Source organism: Oncorhynchus mykiss, chromosome 32, assembly GCF_013265735.2.
Source record: "Oncorhynchus mykiss isolate Arlee chromosome 32, USDA_OmykA_1.1, whole genome shotgun sequence".
Taxonomy (NCBI): domain Eukaryota; kingdom Metazoa; phylum Chordata; class Actinopteri; order Salmoniformes; family Salmonidae; genus Oncorhynchus; species Oncorhynchus mykiss.
The window spans coordinates 26,847,142-26,862,533 of NC_050572.1; the positions used below are offsets into that span (position 1 = coordinate 26,847,142).

General features: G+C 44.2%; 1 protein-coding gene across 5 annotated transcripts in view; it reads left to right on the top strand.

Annotated features, from left to right (window-relative positions):
• Positions 1-15,392, top strand: part of LOC110489414 (trafficking protein particle complex subunit 9) — a 288,194-nt gene that overhangs the window by 19,106 nt on the left and 253,696 nt on the right. For all 5 annotated transcript variants that reach the window (XR_005041280.1, XM_036970672.1, XM_036970674.1 and 2 more), the window contains one exon: positions 9,268-9,394. Coding sequence is in view for 4 of the 5 variants with exons in the window: in XM_036970672.1 (XP_036826567.1) it covers positions 9,268-9,394 (127 nt within the window). In the remaining variant the exon portion in view is untranslated. The remainder of the gene's footprint in view (positions 1-9,267; positions 9,395-15,392) is intronic.

Here is a 15,392-nt window from a genome sequence, read left to right on the forward strand (position 1 = left end):
GTCACACACGGCGGGGGTTATTGCAGGTCGTCTTCTCCCAGCATGCAGTAGTGGGGCGCGTCCCCCTTGCTTTGTTCCCTGCGTGTCTGTGGAAGTATTGTAGGACACACAGCAGCATAGCTCAGCATAGCAAAAAGCATAGTGTGATTGTCTAGCCCCAGCAACAACAGCCTTTTCCTTTAAAGTCACAATCTTGACTTTTTCAGCCCAATGTAAGCTTGCTATTTAGTTTGGTATAAAGCTGACGAATGAGAATGGCAATTACCATTCTCAAATATCCCAGAATGTGCCTTTTAATCCTCAGATGTGGGGCCTCATTTATCAACTGTGTACATTTCTTTTAAAAAATCTGGCATACATGGAGATTCTAGGATTGCTAGAACGTTGCTGTCGTCCCATTTAATGTCACAGCAGTAGCTCCCAGGGAAAAGAAATGATGGGCTTTGAAAGAGCCGGGCCCTTCTAAGGTCTGTCTTGAGGCAGTAGTGCCTTTTCAAGTCCCCATCGGTGACATTAAAAATCATAGCAAATGTTTTATTTAAGATGGACCTTTCGGGGAGAGAGTGTCTAATTAACGTTACCACTGTCACCCTGTCTGGGAGAGGGAAAAGAGAGAGAAGAGGCAGAGAGCGAGAGAGAGCGAGAGAGAGAGAGCGAGCGAGAGGCAGAGAGCGAGCGAGAGGCAGAGAGCGAGCGAGAGCGAGCGAGAGGCTCTCTCTCTCTCTGCCTCTCTAACTCAGCCTCTCGCTCCATCTCTTACTCAGCCTCTCGCTCTCTTGTCATTATGGGTTGTTGTGTGTAATGTTTTTTCATGGTTTGGGCTAGGCCTCTTAGTTCTAGTGAAGGGAAATCTTAACACTACAGCATACAATTACATTCTAAACGATTCTGTGCTTTCAACTTTGTGGCAACAATTTGGGGAAGGCCCTTTCCTGTTTGATCATGACAATGCCCCGTGGACAAAGCGAAGTCCGTACAGAAATGGTATGTCGAGATCGGTATGACTGGCCTGCACAGAACCCTGACACTCACTAGACTTTATATACACACTCACTAGACTATATATACACACTCTTACTAGACTTTATATACACACTCACTAGACTTTATATACACACTCACTAGACTTTATATACACACTCACTAGACTTTATATATACACTCACTAGACTTTATATGCACATTCACTAGACTTTATATGCACACTCACTAGACTTTATATGCACACTCACTAGACTTTATATGCACACTCACTAGACTTTATATGCACACTCACTAGACTTTATATGCACACTCTCTAGACTTTATATGCACACTCACTAGACTTTATATACACACTCACTAGACTATATACACATTCACTAGACTATATACACACTCACTAGACTATATACACACTCACTAGACTATATATACACACTCACTAAACTTTATATACACACCCACTAGACTATATATACACACCCACTAGACTATATATACACACCCACTAGACTTTATATACACACCCACTAGACTATATACACACACCCACTAGACTTTATATACACACCCACTAGACTATATATACACACCCACTAGACTATATATACACACCCACTAGACTATATATACACACCCACTAGACTATATATACACACCCACTAGACTATATATACACACCCACTAGACTTTATATACACACCCACTAGACTATATATACACACCCACTAGACTTTATATACACACCCACTAGACTATATATACACACCCACGAGACTTTATATACACACCCACTAGACTATATATACACACCCACTAGACTATATATACACACCCACTAGACTATATATACACACCCACTAGACTATATATACACACCCACTAGACTTTATATACACACCCACTAGACTATATATACACACCCACTAGACTATATATGCACACTCACTAGACTTTATATACACACCCACTAGACTATATATACACACCCACTAGACTTTATATACACACTCACTAGACTATATACACACCCACTAGACTATATATACACACCCACTAGACTATATATGCACACCCACTAGACTTTATATGCACACTCACTAGACTTTATATGCACACTCACTAGACTTTATATGCACACTCACTAGACTTTATATGCACACTCTCTAGACTTTATATGCACACTCACTAGACTTTATATACACACTCACTAGACTATATACACATTCACTAGACTATATACACACTCACTAGACTATATACACACTCACTAGACTATATATGCACACTCACTAAACTTTATATACACACCCACTACACTATATATACACACCCACTAGACTATATATGCACACCCACTAGACTTTATATGCACACTCACTAGACTTTATATACACACTCACTAGACTATATATACACTCACTAGACTTTATATGCACACTCACTAGACTTTATATGCACACTCACTAGACTTTATATGCACACTCACTAGACTATATATACACACTCACTAGACTATATATACACACTCACTAGACTTTATATGCACACTCACTAGACTTTATATGCATACTCACTAGACTATATACACACTCACTAGACTATATATACACTCACTAGACTTTATATGCACACTCACTAGACTTTATATGCATACTCACTAGACTATATATACACACTCACTAGACTATATATACACACTCACTAGACTATATATACACACTCACTAGACTATATATACACACTCACTAGACTATATATACACACTCACTAGACTTTAAATGCACACTCACTAGACTTTATATGCACACTCACTAGACTTTATATGCACACTCACTAGACTATATATGCACACTCACTATACTTTATATGCACACTCACTAGACTTTATATACACACTCACTAGACTTTATATGCACACTCACTAGACTATATATACACACCCACTAGACTATATATGCACACCATATACACACTCACTAGACTGTATATACACACTCACTAGACTTTATATGCACACTCACTAGACTTTATATGCATACTCACTAGACTTTATATGCACACTCACTAGACTTTATATGCACACTCACTAGACTTTATATACACACTCACTAGACTATATACACACTCACTAGACTATATACACACTCACTAGACTTTATATGCACACTCACTAGACTTTATATGCACACTCACTAGACTTTATATGCACACTCACTAGACTTTATATGCACACTCACTAGACTTTATATGCACACTCACTAGACTATATATACACACTCACTAGACTTTATATGCACACTCACTAGACTTTATATGCACACTCACTAGACTATATATACACACTCACTAGACTATATATACACACTCACTAGACTATATATACACACTCACTAGACTATATACACACTCACTAGACTATATACACACTCACTAGACTTTATATGCACACTCACTAGACTTTATATGCACACTCTCTAGACTTTATATGCACACTCACTAGACTCTATATGCACACTCACTAGACTTTATATGCACACTCACTAGACTTTATATGCACACTCACTAGACTTTATATGCACACTCACTAGACTTTATATACACACTCACTAGACTTTATATGCACACTCACTAGACTATATATGCACACTCACTAGACTATATATACACACTCTCTAGAATTTATATACACACTCTCTAGACTTTATATGCACACTCACTAGACTTTATATGCACACTCACTAGACTATATACAGTGGGGCAAAAAAGTATTTAGTCTGCCACCAATTGTGCAAGTTCTCCCACTTAAAAAGATGAGAGGCCTGTAATTTTCATCATAGGTACACTTCAACTATGACAGACAAAATTAGAAAAAAAAATCCAGAAAATCATATTGTAGGATTTTTAATTAATTTATTTGCAAATTATGGTGAAAAATAAGTATTTGGTCAATAACAAAAGTTTATCTCAATAATTTGTTATATACCCTTTGTTGGCAATGACAGAGGTCAAACCTTTTCTGTAAGTCTTCACAAGGTTTTCACACTGTTGCTGGTATTTTGGCCCATTCCTCCATGCAGATCCCCTCTAGAGCAGTGATGTTTTGGGGCTGTTGCTGGGCAACACAGACTTTCAACTCCCTCCAAGATTTTCTATGGGTTGAGATCTGGAGACTGGCTAGGCCACTCCAGGACCTTGAAATGCTTCTTACAAAGCCACTCCTTCGTTGCCCGGGCAGTGTGCTTGGGATCATTGTCATGCTGAAAGACCAAGTCACGTTTCATCTTCAATGCCCTTGCTGATGGAAGGAGGTTTTCACTCAAAATCTCACGATACATGGCCCCATTCATTCTTTCCTTTACACGGATCAGTCGTCCTGGTCCCTTTGCAGAAAAACAGCCCCAAAGCATGATGTTTCCATCCCCATGCTTCACAGTAGGTATGGTGTTCTTCGGATGAAACTCAGCATTCTTTGTCCTCCAAACACGACGAGTTGGCCAAGACCAAAGAGCTGTCAAAGGACACCAGAAACAATTGTAGACCTGCACCAGGCTGGGAAGACTGAATCTGCAATAGGGGACCTAGTGAATGACCTGCAGAGAGCAGGGACCAAAGTAACAAAGCCTACCATCAGTACGCCGCCAGGGACTCAAATCCTGCAGTGCCAGACATGTCCCCCTGCTTAAGCCAGTACATGTCCAGACCCGTCTGAAGTTTGCTAGAGAGCATTTGGATGATCCAGAAGAAGATTGGGAGAATGTCATATGGTCAGATGAAACCAAAATATAACTTTTTGGTAAAAACTCAACTCGTTGTGTTTGGAGGACAAAGAATGCTGAGTTGCAAAGAACACCATACCTAAAAATATAAACGCAACATGTAAAGTGTTGGTCCCATTTTTCTTGACCGGAAATAAAAGATCACAGAAATTTTCCATAAGCAGAAAATAATTATTTCTATCACATTTGCAAAAAATTGTTTACATCCCTGTTAGTGAGCATTCATCATTTGCCAAGCTAGTCTATCCACCTGACGGATGTGGCATATCAAGAAGCTGATTAAACAGCATGATCATTACACAGGTGCACCGTGTGCTGGGGACATTAGAAGGCCACTCTAAAATATACAGTTTTGTCACACAACACAATGCCACAGATGTCTGAAGTTTTGAGGTAAATTGCAATTGGCATGCTGACTGCAGGAATGTTCAACAGCGCTGTTGCCAGAAAATGTAATGTTCATTTCTCGACCATAAGCTGCCTCCAACTTTGTTTTAGGAAATTTGGCAGTACATCCAACCGGCCTCACACCCGCAGACCACTTGCATCCACGCCAGCCCAGGACGCCACATCAGTCTTTTTCAGCTGTGGGATTGTTTGAGGAGAGGGAGGGCGGGTGCTGAGGAGTATTTCTGTCTCTAATAAAGCACGTTTGTGGGGAAAAGCTCATTCTGATTGGCTGGGCCTGACTTCGCAGTAGGTGGACCTGGCTCCCAATTGGGTGGGCCTATGTCCTCCCAGGCCCACCCATGGCTGCGCCCCTGCCCAGTCATGTGAAATCCATAGATTAGGGCCTAATGAATGTATTTCTATTGACTGATTTCCTTCTATGAACTGTAACTCAGTAACATCTTTTGACACTGTTGCATTTTATATTTTTGTTCAGTGTATGTCTATGAGTCGTACATAACAGTTCCTGGCTACTTTAGTGTGAACTTTAGTGTGAACATCAACGTTATGAGCTGAACTTGTCGACGAATTGCTTGAAAGCCCCAGGCATTGCCTCCCGATTTCCCTCAATCCTCACAGGCGCATAAGATGGCCACTCACCTACTCCATCTCTGTATTCTGAAGTAAGTGCACATATTTTCCAAGTCTGTTGTCACTTTTTGCTAGTCTCCCACCCACTTGACATTTTCTAGTGCAGTATTCTGGTTTACAGTGGATAAGATTAGGCTAGGATTTTCGCCCACAATATGCGGATGTCATTGCAGTTGACTTCTCCTTGTAAACATTCCTGCCCTCAAAACAATAAATAAATATATATATATTCGTAATTCATTTGATATTCATTAGTTTGTATGCTGGCCGCACTTTCCATCACATTGGCAGGGCAGTACATCATCTACAGTGACAGTTGGCAGAATCTCCCTCTATGTTTTATTGAATGCTACTCGTGTCAGGATGTATTGGAAGTCCCAGTCTCTCTTCCCTCTCTCCCCCTAGAGTCTCAGTCAGTTAAGAGGCCTCACAAAGGATGCTAAAACAGCCCACAGTCATCACCAGGGGTCCTCTACAGTACCACACCATAGGCTGCTGCTCTGGGTGGAAATGTAGGGGATTCTCTTCAAAATGAGCGGATGAACTGAGAAATGAGAGAGAGACATATTGGTGCCATTCAAAGTTTAAGACTGTTGAACCAGTTATGTAAGAATGAATGTGGAAGTATGAATGCAGAATTCATGAGTTGAATCAGGTTTTCTTTGGGTTGATTTACGTGGTCTCAGACTAAATAATATATTAACCTAAGTTTTAAATATTTCTTTATTCACCACTTTAGGCATAATTCAAGTTCTGTGTTCAGTTCTCTGTGTTTTTGGTGAAAGACGAAAGGGAAACGATGTGCTGTCGTTACGTCTGTTAAGCAGTCTGTCACTGTGCCCAGTAAATGTCAGGACGTATTGACTCTCTCCTCGATACCTGTGCACTGCAGTGGTTCATTACTCAACGTGAGTAGTAAAGTAGAGGAGGCAGCGTTTACTTTATTTATAGGCTCTGTGTCTGGCCTCCGCCTAGTCGGAGGGGTTGATACTGTATGGTCTGAAGGTTAGATGGAAAAATGCATATTCCACTGTAGTTATCTGTCTGACTGCATTTATAAACATCTAGTTAGTATGTGGAGGGGCAAATTGTGTGATCGGGCTATTTAAGTGATGTGGGCCAATTTTAAATCTGTGAACTCCTGTAATTTAGTTTTTGCTCTCAATTCTTCCTACGCTTATTCATTGAATTGCTTATTTCTCTGCTGACTGACATACTAGTTGATGGCAAACATTTAGAATTTCCTGTCATGTTTACTTGTTTAATCACCTGCTCTCTCAACTCTCCAAGCGAAAGTGAGTCTAATCGATTCCCCACAGGATTTGAACTGGAGTTGAAAAGCAGCTGTATTATGTGTTGTTGGGGGGTCGCAGATAGAACGCAGAGCTGAAAGAAAGACTGTTGGAGAGAGACAGGGAAGAGAGAGAGATGGAACAGAGAGAGACAGGGAACAGAGAGAGAGATGGAACAGAGAGAGAGATGGAACAGAGAGAGAGATGGAACAGAGAGAGAGATGGAACAGAGAGAGAGATGGAACAGAGAGAGAGATGGAACAGAGAGAGAGATGGAACAGAGAGAGAGATGGAACAGAGAGAGAGATGGAACAGAGAGAGAGATGGAACAGAGAGATGGAACAGAGAGAGACAGGGAACAGAGAGAGAGATGGAACAGAGAGAGAGATGGAAGAGAGAGAGACGGGGAACAGAGAGAGATGGAAGAGAGAGAGACGGGGAACAGAGAGAGATGGAAGAGAGAGAGACGGGGAACAGAGAGAGAGATGGAACAGAGAGAGACAGGGAACAGAGAGAGATGGAACAGAGAACAGAGAGAGACAGGGAACAGAGAGAGAGATGGAACAGAGAGAGACAGGGAACAGAGAGAGAGATGGAACAGAGAGAGAGATGGAACAGAGAGAGACGGGGAACAGAGAGAGACGGGGAACAGAGAGAGACGGGGAACAGAGAGAGACGGGGAACAGAGAGAGACGGGGAACAGAGAGAGACGGGGAACAGAGAGAGACGGGGAACAGAGAGAGACGGGGAACAGAGAGAGACGGGGAACAGAGAGAGACGGGGAACAGAGAGAGACGGGGAACAGAGAGAGACGGGGAACAGAGAGAGACGGGGAACAGAGAGAGACGGAGAGAGAGTGGTAGTCAGAGAGCTGTTTGTGTAATGCTGCAGTGAGCTCTTCAAGGATACTGTTTTACCTTACATCATCCCAAAATGACAATCAATACAGTTTTGTTTGTCTGGGTCTGTCCTTCAACTTGCCATGTTTTACTCTTAGACTGCGTTTACTTGGGCTTCCAAATACAATTTACTAAATTGAAATGTATCGACAGACAGACTCCATGCAGGTTTAGGAATCATTTGAAATTGTCCATGACAGGCAGGGAGGCAGACGAGTAGGCAGGGAAGCGGATTGAAAGACTGGTACGTAGACAGGTAGGCAACAATACTCAAATCCTTCCATGTCCTTTTCTTCTTCGTTGGTTTCATAAGCTGCATGCAGCATTTCTCTGCTTGTTAAACCCTGATCACTAAAGCCACTTCCCAACACTGCAAACACACAACACTGAATGTGACTCGACTCCTAATAAACAGAGGGCTTTTAACATCCCTTTAAGACCTTCATTTGGTCAGCTTTTTACGTGACAGGAATGTGCTTAGTAACAACAGGATGCTCGATACATGTTTATGTAAAGCAAGGCCATGTCAGTGTTTTCAATAATGGCACTATTAACTCTGAGAGATGTTTTATCACGGTGATGTTCTGTTTCCTGTCACTGGAACTGCTCTGCTCTTCAGTCTGTCAGATCAGAACTACAGGAGGACATGTTTGCCTGGTCGCCCTGACTCTGGATCAAAGTACCTTCTGTCTGTGCTGCTCTGTTGCTCAGGATAATACTGTGGAATTTTGTGGCTGTCCAAGCAGGGGTATGTAGTGGGGAACTGAGAAGTAGCCTATCTAGGAGCTTGACTGAAGTGTATATCGCTCTCTCTCTCAGCCCCCATGTGGCATGAGGCCCAGCCAACAGAGTAACTCATAGAGACATTTTTGTTTGCAACTAAAGCAGCGAGGCTGAGAGTGATGATACAGCACGGCCATAAACATCTTTATTGATACAGCTATAAAACTCACACTGTAGGATGGGGAGAAGGGACAGAGCTGGGCTGGAGTTGTGTTATTTGTGTTATTATGCCCAATTAAATTGGCAGGGCCGTGTAATCTTGCTTAGACTAGGAGCAATAGTTCTAGCGAGAGAGGTTACTTCAATTGGTGAGGGAGAAACTGGCTCTATCAAAAGGGTGCCAAGTAATATGTGCTTTACACCCTATAGTGACACTGTGTGAAAACGCTCTTTGAAGAAATGGTTTTTCCTGGTCACTTCAAATGGTCAGACTGACCATCTGTAATGTGCTCTACGTTTCTAACCCGAATCCCTTCTTTCCCTGGTCCACAGAGAAGAAGGAGGTGACTCAGAGTCTGGAGAACTACACGTCTAAATGTCCTGGAGGAATGGAGGTTCTCACCCTGCCTGATGGACTCAAACTGCCCCCAGTACCGTTAAGCAAGCTACCCATCGTCAGGTACATCAGTCAGTCAATCGGATTTTTAAAGCCCTTTTTCAGCAACAGTTGTCAGGTAAGTCAGTCAAAGGTGGTGAGGGGTCTCTGGGTCGTGTTTATTAAGAACGAATGGATGAAAACGCTCTGAAACTGAGAGAAATGGGGAGGTAAAATCTGATCTTGTCCAATAAGAAACGTCTGTTTTCGTGTTCCATTGCAAAACGTATTGCTACGGTGTGCCCTAATGAACACAACCCTGGTGTATGAACTGTCATTCTGATTTGATGTAATCAATGTACCAATGAGCTCATCATTGTTACCACACTGAGTAGCTACTACTCTGAGTGGCCTGATTAATTAATAGACAATATTTCTTCCCACTCAACAAAGTCAGGTCATTCTGACGATGGTGTAATGATTGAAATGTAGCTCTTCTCCTCCCTCCTGGTCAGAACAGAGTTATAGCTGTTTGCGAGCTAAGTGAACATTTTACATGACACTCTGATTTACAGAAGCATCTACTTGTAAATGTATTTATGGTGAAATTTGACTCGTTTACGTTTCAGTAAAAGTCAGTCATATGGCAGAAATGACACCACTGTTCAATAGGCCTGGTTTGGCTAGTCTGGGGCTCTGTTGAATATGCTTGGCTAGTCTGGAGGCTCTGTTGAATAGGCTAGTCTGGAGGCTCTGTTGAATAGGCTTGGCTAGTCTGGAGACTGTTGAATAGGCTTGGCTAGTCTGGAGCTCTGTTGAATAGGCTTGGCTAGTCTGGAGGCTCTGTTGAATAGGCTAGTCTGGAGCTCTGTTGAATAGGCTTGGCTAGTCTTGGGGCTCTGTTGAATAGGCCTGGCTAGTCTGGAGGCTCTGTTGAATAGGCTTGGCTAGTCTGGAACTCTGTTGAATAGGCTTGGCTAGTCTGAAGCTCTCTTGAATAGGCTTGGCTAGTCTGGAGGCTCTGTTGAATAGGCTTGGCTAGTCTGGAGACTCTGTTGAATAGGCTTGGCTAGTCTGGAGGCTCTGTTGAATAGGCTTGGCTAGTCTGGAGACTCTGTTGAATAGGCTTGGCTAGTCTGGAGCTCTGTTGAATAGGCTTGGCTAGTCTGGAGACTCTGTTGAATAGGCTTGGCTAGTCTGGAGCTCTGTTGAATAGGTTTGGCTAATCTGGGGCTCTGTTGAATACGTTTGGCTAATCTGGGGCTCTGTTGAATAGGCTTGGCTACTCTGGGGTTCTGTTGAATAGGCTTGGCTACTCTGGAGGCTCTGTTGAATAGGCTTGGCTAGTCTGGAGATTCTGTTGAATAGGCTTGGCTAGTCTGGAGACTCTGTTGAATAGGCTAGTCTGGAGACTCTGTTGAATAGGCTAGTCTGGAGACTCTGTTGAATAGGCTAGTCTGGAGACTCTGTTGAATAGGCTAGTCTGGAGACTCTGTTGAATAGGCTAGTCTGGAGACTCTGTTGAATAGGCTAGTCTGGAGACTCTGTTGAATAGGCTAGTCTGGAGACTCTGTTGAATAGGCTAGTCTGGAGACTCTGTTGAATAGGCTAGTCTGGAGGCTCTGTTGAATAGGCTAGTCTGGAGGCTCTGTTGAATAGGCTTGCTAGTCTGGAGGCTCTGTTGAATAGGCTTGGCTAGTCTGGAGACTCTGTTGAATAGGCTTGGCTAGTCTGGAGCTCTGTTGAATAGGCTTGGCTAGTCTGGAGCTCTGTTGAATAGGTTTGGCTAATCTGGGGCTCTGTTGAATACGTTTGGCTAATCTGGGGCTCTGTTGAATAGGCTTGGCTACTCTGGGGTTCTGTTGAATAGTCTTGGCTACTCTGGAGGCTCTGTTGAATAGGCTTGGCTACTCTGGAGGCTCTGTTGAATAGGCTTGGCTAGTCTGGAGATTCTGTTGAATAGGCTTGGCTAGTCTGGAGACTCTGTTGAATAGGCTAGTCTGGAGACTCTGTTGAATAGGCTAGTCTGGAGACTCTGTTGAATAGGCTAGTCTGGAGACTCTGTTGAATAGGCTAGTCTGGAGACTCTGTTGAATAGGCTAGTCTGGAGACTCTGTTGAATAGGCTAGTCTGGAGACTCTGTTGAATAGGCTAGTCTGGAGACTCTGTTGAATAGGCTAGTCTGGAGACTCTGTTGAATAGGCTAGTCTGGAGGCTCTGATGAATAGGCTAGTCTGGAGGCTCTGTTGAATAGGCTTGCTAATCTTGAGGCTCTGTTGAATAGGCTTGCTAGTCTTGAGGCTCTGTTGAATAGGCTTGGCTAGTCTGGAGGCTCTGTTGAATAGGCTAGTCTGGAGGCTCTGTTGAATAGGCTAGTCTGGAGGCTCTGTTGAATAGGCTAGTCTGGAGACTCTGTTGAATAGGCTAGTCTGGAGGCTCTGTTGAATAGGCTAGTCTGGAGGCTCTGTTGAATAGGCTAGTCTGGAGGCTCTGTTGAATAGGCTTGGCTAGTCTGGAGGCTCTGTTGAATAGGCTAGTCTGGAGACTCTGTTGAATAGGCTAGTCTGGAGGCTCTGTTGAATAGGCTAGTCTGGAGGCTCTGTTGAATAGGCTAGTCTGGAGACTTTGTTGAATAGGTTTGGCTAATCTGGGGCTCTGTTGAATAGGTTTGGCTAATCTGGGGCTCTGTTGAATAGGTTTGGCTAATCTGGGGCTCTGTTGAATAGGGTTGGCTAATCTGGGGCTCTGTTGAATAGGCTTGGCTAATCTGGGGCTCTGTTGAATAGGCTTGGCTAATCTGGGGCTCTGTTGAATCGGCTAATCTGGGGCTCTGTTGAATAGGCTAGTCTGGAGACTCTGTTGAATAGGCTAGTCTGGAGGCTCTGTTGAATAGGCTAGTCTGGAGGCTCTGTTGAATAGGCTAGTCTGGAGGCTCTGTTGAATAGGCTAGTCTGGAGGCTCTGTTGAATAGGCTAGTCTGGAGGCTCTGTTGAATAGGCTTGGCTAGTCTGGAGGATCTGTTGAATAGGCTAGTCTGGAGGCTCTGTTGAATAGGCTTGGCTAGTCTGGAGACTCTGTTGAATAGTCTTGGCTAGTCTGGAGACTCTGTTGAATAGGCTTGGCTAGTCTGGAGGATCTGTTGAATAGGCTTGGCTAGTCTGGAGCTCTGTTGAATAGGCTAGTCTGGAGGCTCTGTTGAATAGGCTAGTCTGGGGGCTCTATTGAATAGGCTAGTCTGGGGGCTCTATTGAATAGGCTAGTCTGGAGGCTCTGTTGAATAGGCTTGGCTAGTCTGGAGGCTCTTTTGAATAGGCTAGTCTGGCGGCTCTGTTGAATAGGCTTGGCTACTCTGGGATTCTGTTGAATAGGCTTGTCTGGAGGCTCTGTTGAATAGGCTAGTCTGGAGGCTCTGTTGAATAGGCTAGTCTGGAGGCTCTGTTGAATAGGCTAGTCTGGAGGCTCTTTTGAATAGGCTAGTCTGGAGGCTCTGTTGAATAGGCTAGTCTGGAGGCTCTGTTGAATAGGCTTGGCTAGTCTGGAGGCTCTGTTGAATAGGCTTGGCTAGTCTGGAGACTCTGAATATGCTTGGCTAGTCTGGAGACTCTGTTGAATTGGCTTGGCTAGTCTGGAGACTCTGTTTAATATGTTTGGCTAATCTGGAGGCTCTGTTGAATAGGCTTGGCTAGTCTGGAGACTCTGTTGAATAGGCTTGGCTAGTCTGGAGACTCTGTTGAATAGGCTAGTCTGGAGACTGTTGAATAGGCTAGTCTGGAGGCTCTGTTGAATAGGCTAGTCTGGAGGCTCTGTTGAATAGGCTAGTCTGGAGGCTCTGTTGAATAGGCTAGTCTGGAGGCTCTGTTGAATAGGCTTGGCTAGTCTGGAGCTCTGTTGAATAGGCTTGGCTAGTCTGGAGCTCTGTTGAATAGGCTTGGCTAGTCTGGAGACTCTGTTGAATCGGCTTGGCTAGTCTGGAGCTCTGTTGAATAGGTTTGGCTAATCTGGGGCTCTGTTGAATAGGTTTGGCTAATCTGGGGCTCTGTTGAATAGGCTTGGCTAATCTGGGGCTCTGTTGAATAGGCTAGTCTGGGGCTCTGTTGAATAGGCTAGTCTGGAGGCTCTGTTGAATAGGCTAGTCTGGAGGCTCTGTTGAATAGGCTAGTCTGGGGGCTCTGTTGAATAGGCTAGTCTGGGGGCTCTGTTGAATAGGCTAGTCTGGAGGCTCTGTTGAATAGGCTAGTCTGGAGGCTCTGTTGAATAGGCTAGTCTGGAGGCTCTGTTGAATAGGCTAGTCTGGAGGCTCTGTTGAATAGGCTAGTCTGGAGGCTCTGTTGAATAGGCTAGTCTGGAGGTTCTGTTGAATAGGCTTGGCTAGTCTGGAGGCTCTGTTGAATAGGCTTGGCTAGTCTGGAGGCTCTGTTGAATAGGCTTGGCTAGTCTGGAGGCTCTGTTGAATAGGCTTGGCTAGTCTGGAGGCTCTGTTGAATAGGCTTGGCTAGTCTGGAGGCTCTGTTGAATAGGTTTGGCTAGTCTGGAGGCTCTGTTGAATAGGTTTGGCTAATATGGGGCTCTGTTGAATAGGCTAGTCTGGAGGCTCTGTTGAATAGGCTAGTCTGGGGGCTCTGTTGAATAGGCTAGTCTGGAGGCTCTGTTGAATAGGCTAGTCTGGAGGCTCTGTTGAATAGGCTTGGCTAGTCTGGAGACTCTGTTGAATAGGCTAGTCTGGAGACTCTGTTGAATAGGCTAGTCTGGAGACTCTGTTGAATAGGCTAGTCTGGAGGCTCTGTTGAATAGGCTAGTCTGGAGGCTCTGTTGAATAGGCTTGGCTAGTCTGGAGACTCTGTTGAATAGGCTAGTCTGGAGACTCTGTTGAATAGGCTAGTCTGGAGACTCTGTTGAATAGGCTAGTCTGGAGGCTCTGTTGAATAGGCTAGTCTGGAGGCTCTGTTGAATAGGCTAGTCTGGAGGCTCTGTTGAATAGGCTAGTCTGGAGGCTCTGTTGAATAGGCTTGGCTAGTCTGGAGGCTCTGTTGAATAGGCTTGGCTAGTCTGGAGACTCTGTTGAATAGGCTTGGCTAGTCTGGAGACTCTGTTGAATAGGCTTGGCTAATCTGGAGACTCTGTTGAATAGGTTTGGCTAATCTGGGGTTCTGTTGAATAGGCTAGTCTGGAGGCTCTGTTGAATAGGCTATTCTGGAGGCTCTGTTGAATAGGATTGGCTTGTCTGGAGACTCTGTTGAATAGGCTTGGCTAGTCTGGAGACTCTGTTGAATAGGCTTGGCTAGTCTGGATACTCTATTGAATAGGCTTGGCTAGTCTGGAGACTCTGTTGAATAGGCTTGGCTAGTCTGGAGACTCTGTTGAATAGGCTAGTCTGGAGGCTCTGTTGAATAGGCTAGTCTGGAGGCTCTGTTGAATAGGCTTGGCTAGTCTGGAGCTCTGTTGAATAGGCTTGGCTAGTCTGGAGACTCTGTTGAATAGGCTTGGCTAGTCTGGAGACTCTGTTGAATAGGCTTGGCTAGTCTGGAGACTCTGTTGAATAGGCTAGTCTGGAGGCTCTGTTGAATAGGCTAGTCTGGAGGCTCTGTTGAATAGGCTTGGCTAGTCTGGAGCTCTGTTGAATAGGCTTGGCTAGTCTGGAGACTCTGTTGAATAGGCTTGGCTAGTCTGGAGACTCTGTTGAATAGGTTTGGCTAATCTGGGGCTCTGTTGAATATGTTTGGCTAATCTGGGGCTCTGTTGAATAGGTTTTGCTAATCTGGGGCGTTGTTGAATAGGTTTGGCTAATCTGGGACTCTGTTGAATAGGTTTGGCTAACCTGGGGCTCTGTTGAATAGGTTTGGCTAACCTGGGGCTCTGTTGAATAGGTTTGGCTAATCTGGGGCTCTGTTGAATAGGTTTGGCTAATTTGGAGGCTCTGTTGAATAGGCTAGTCTGGAGGCTCTGTTGAATAGGCTAGTCTGGAGGCTCTGTTGAATAGGCTAGTCTGGAGCTCTGTTGAATAGGCTAGTCTGGGGGCTCTGTTGAATAGGCTTGGCTAGTCTGGAGACTCTGTTGAATAGGCTTGGCTAGTCTGGAGACTCTG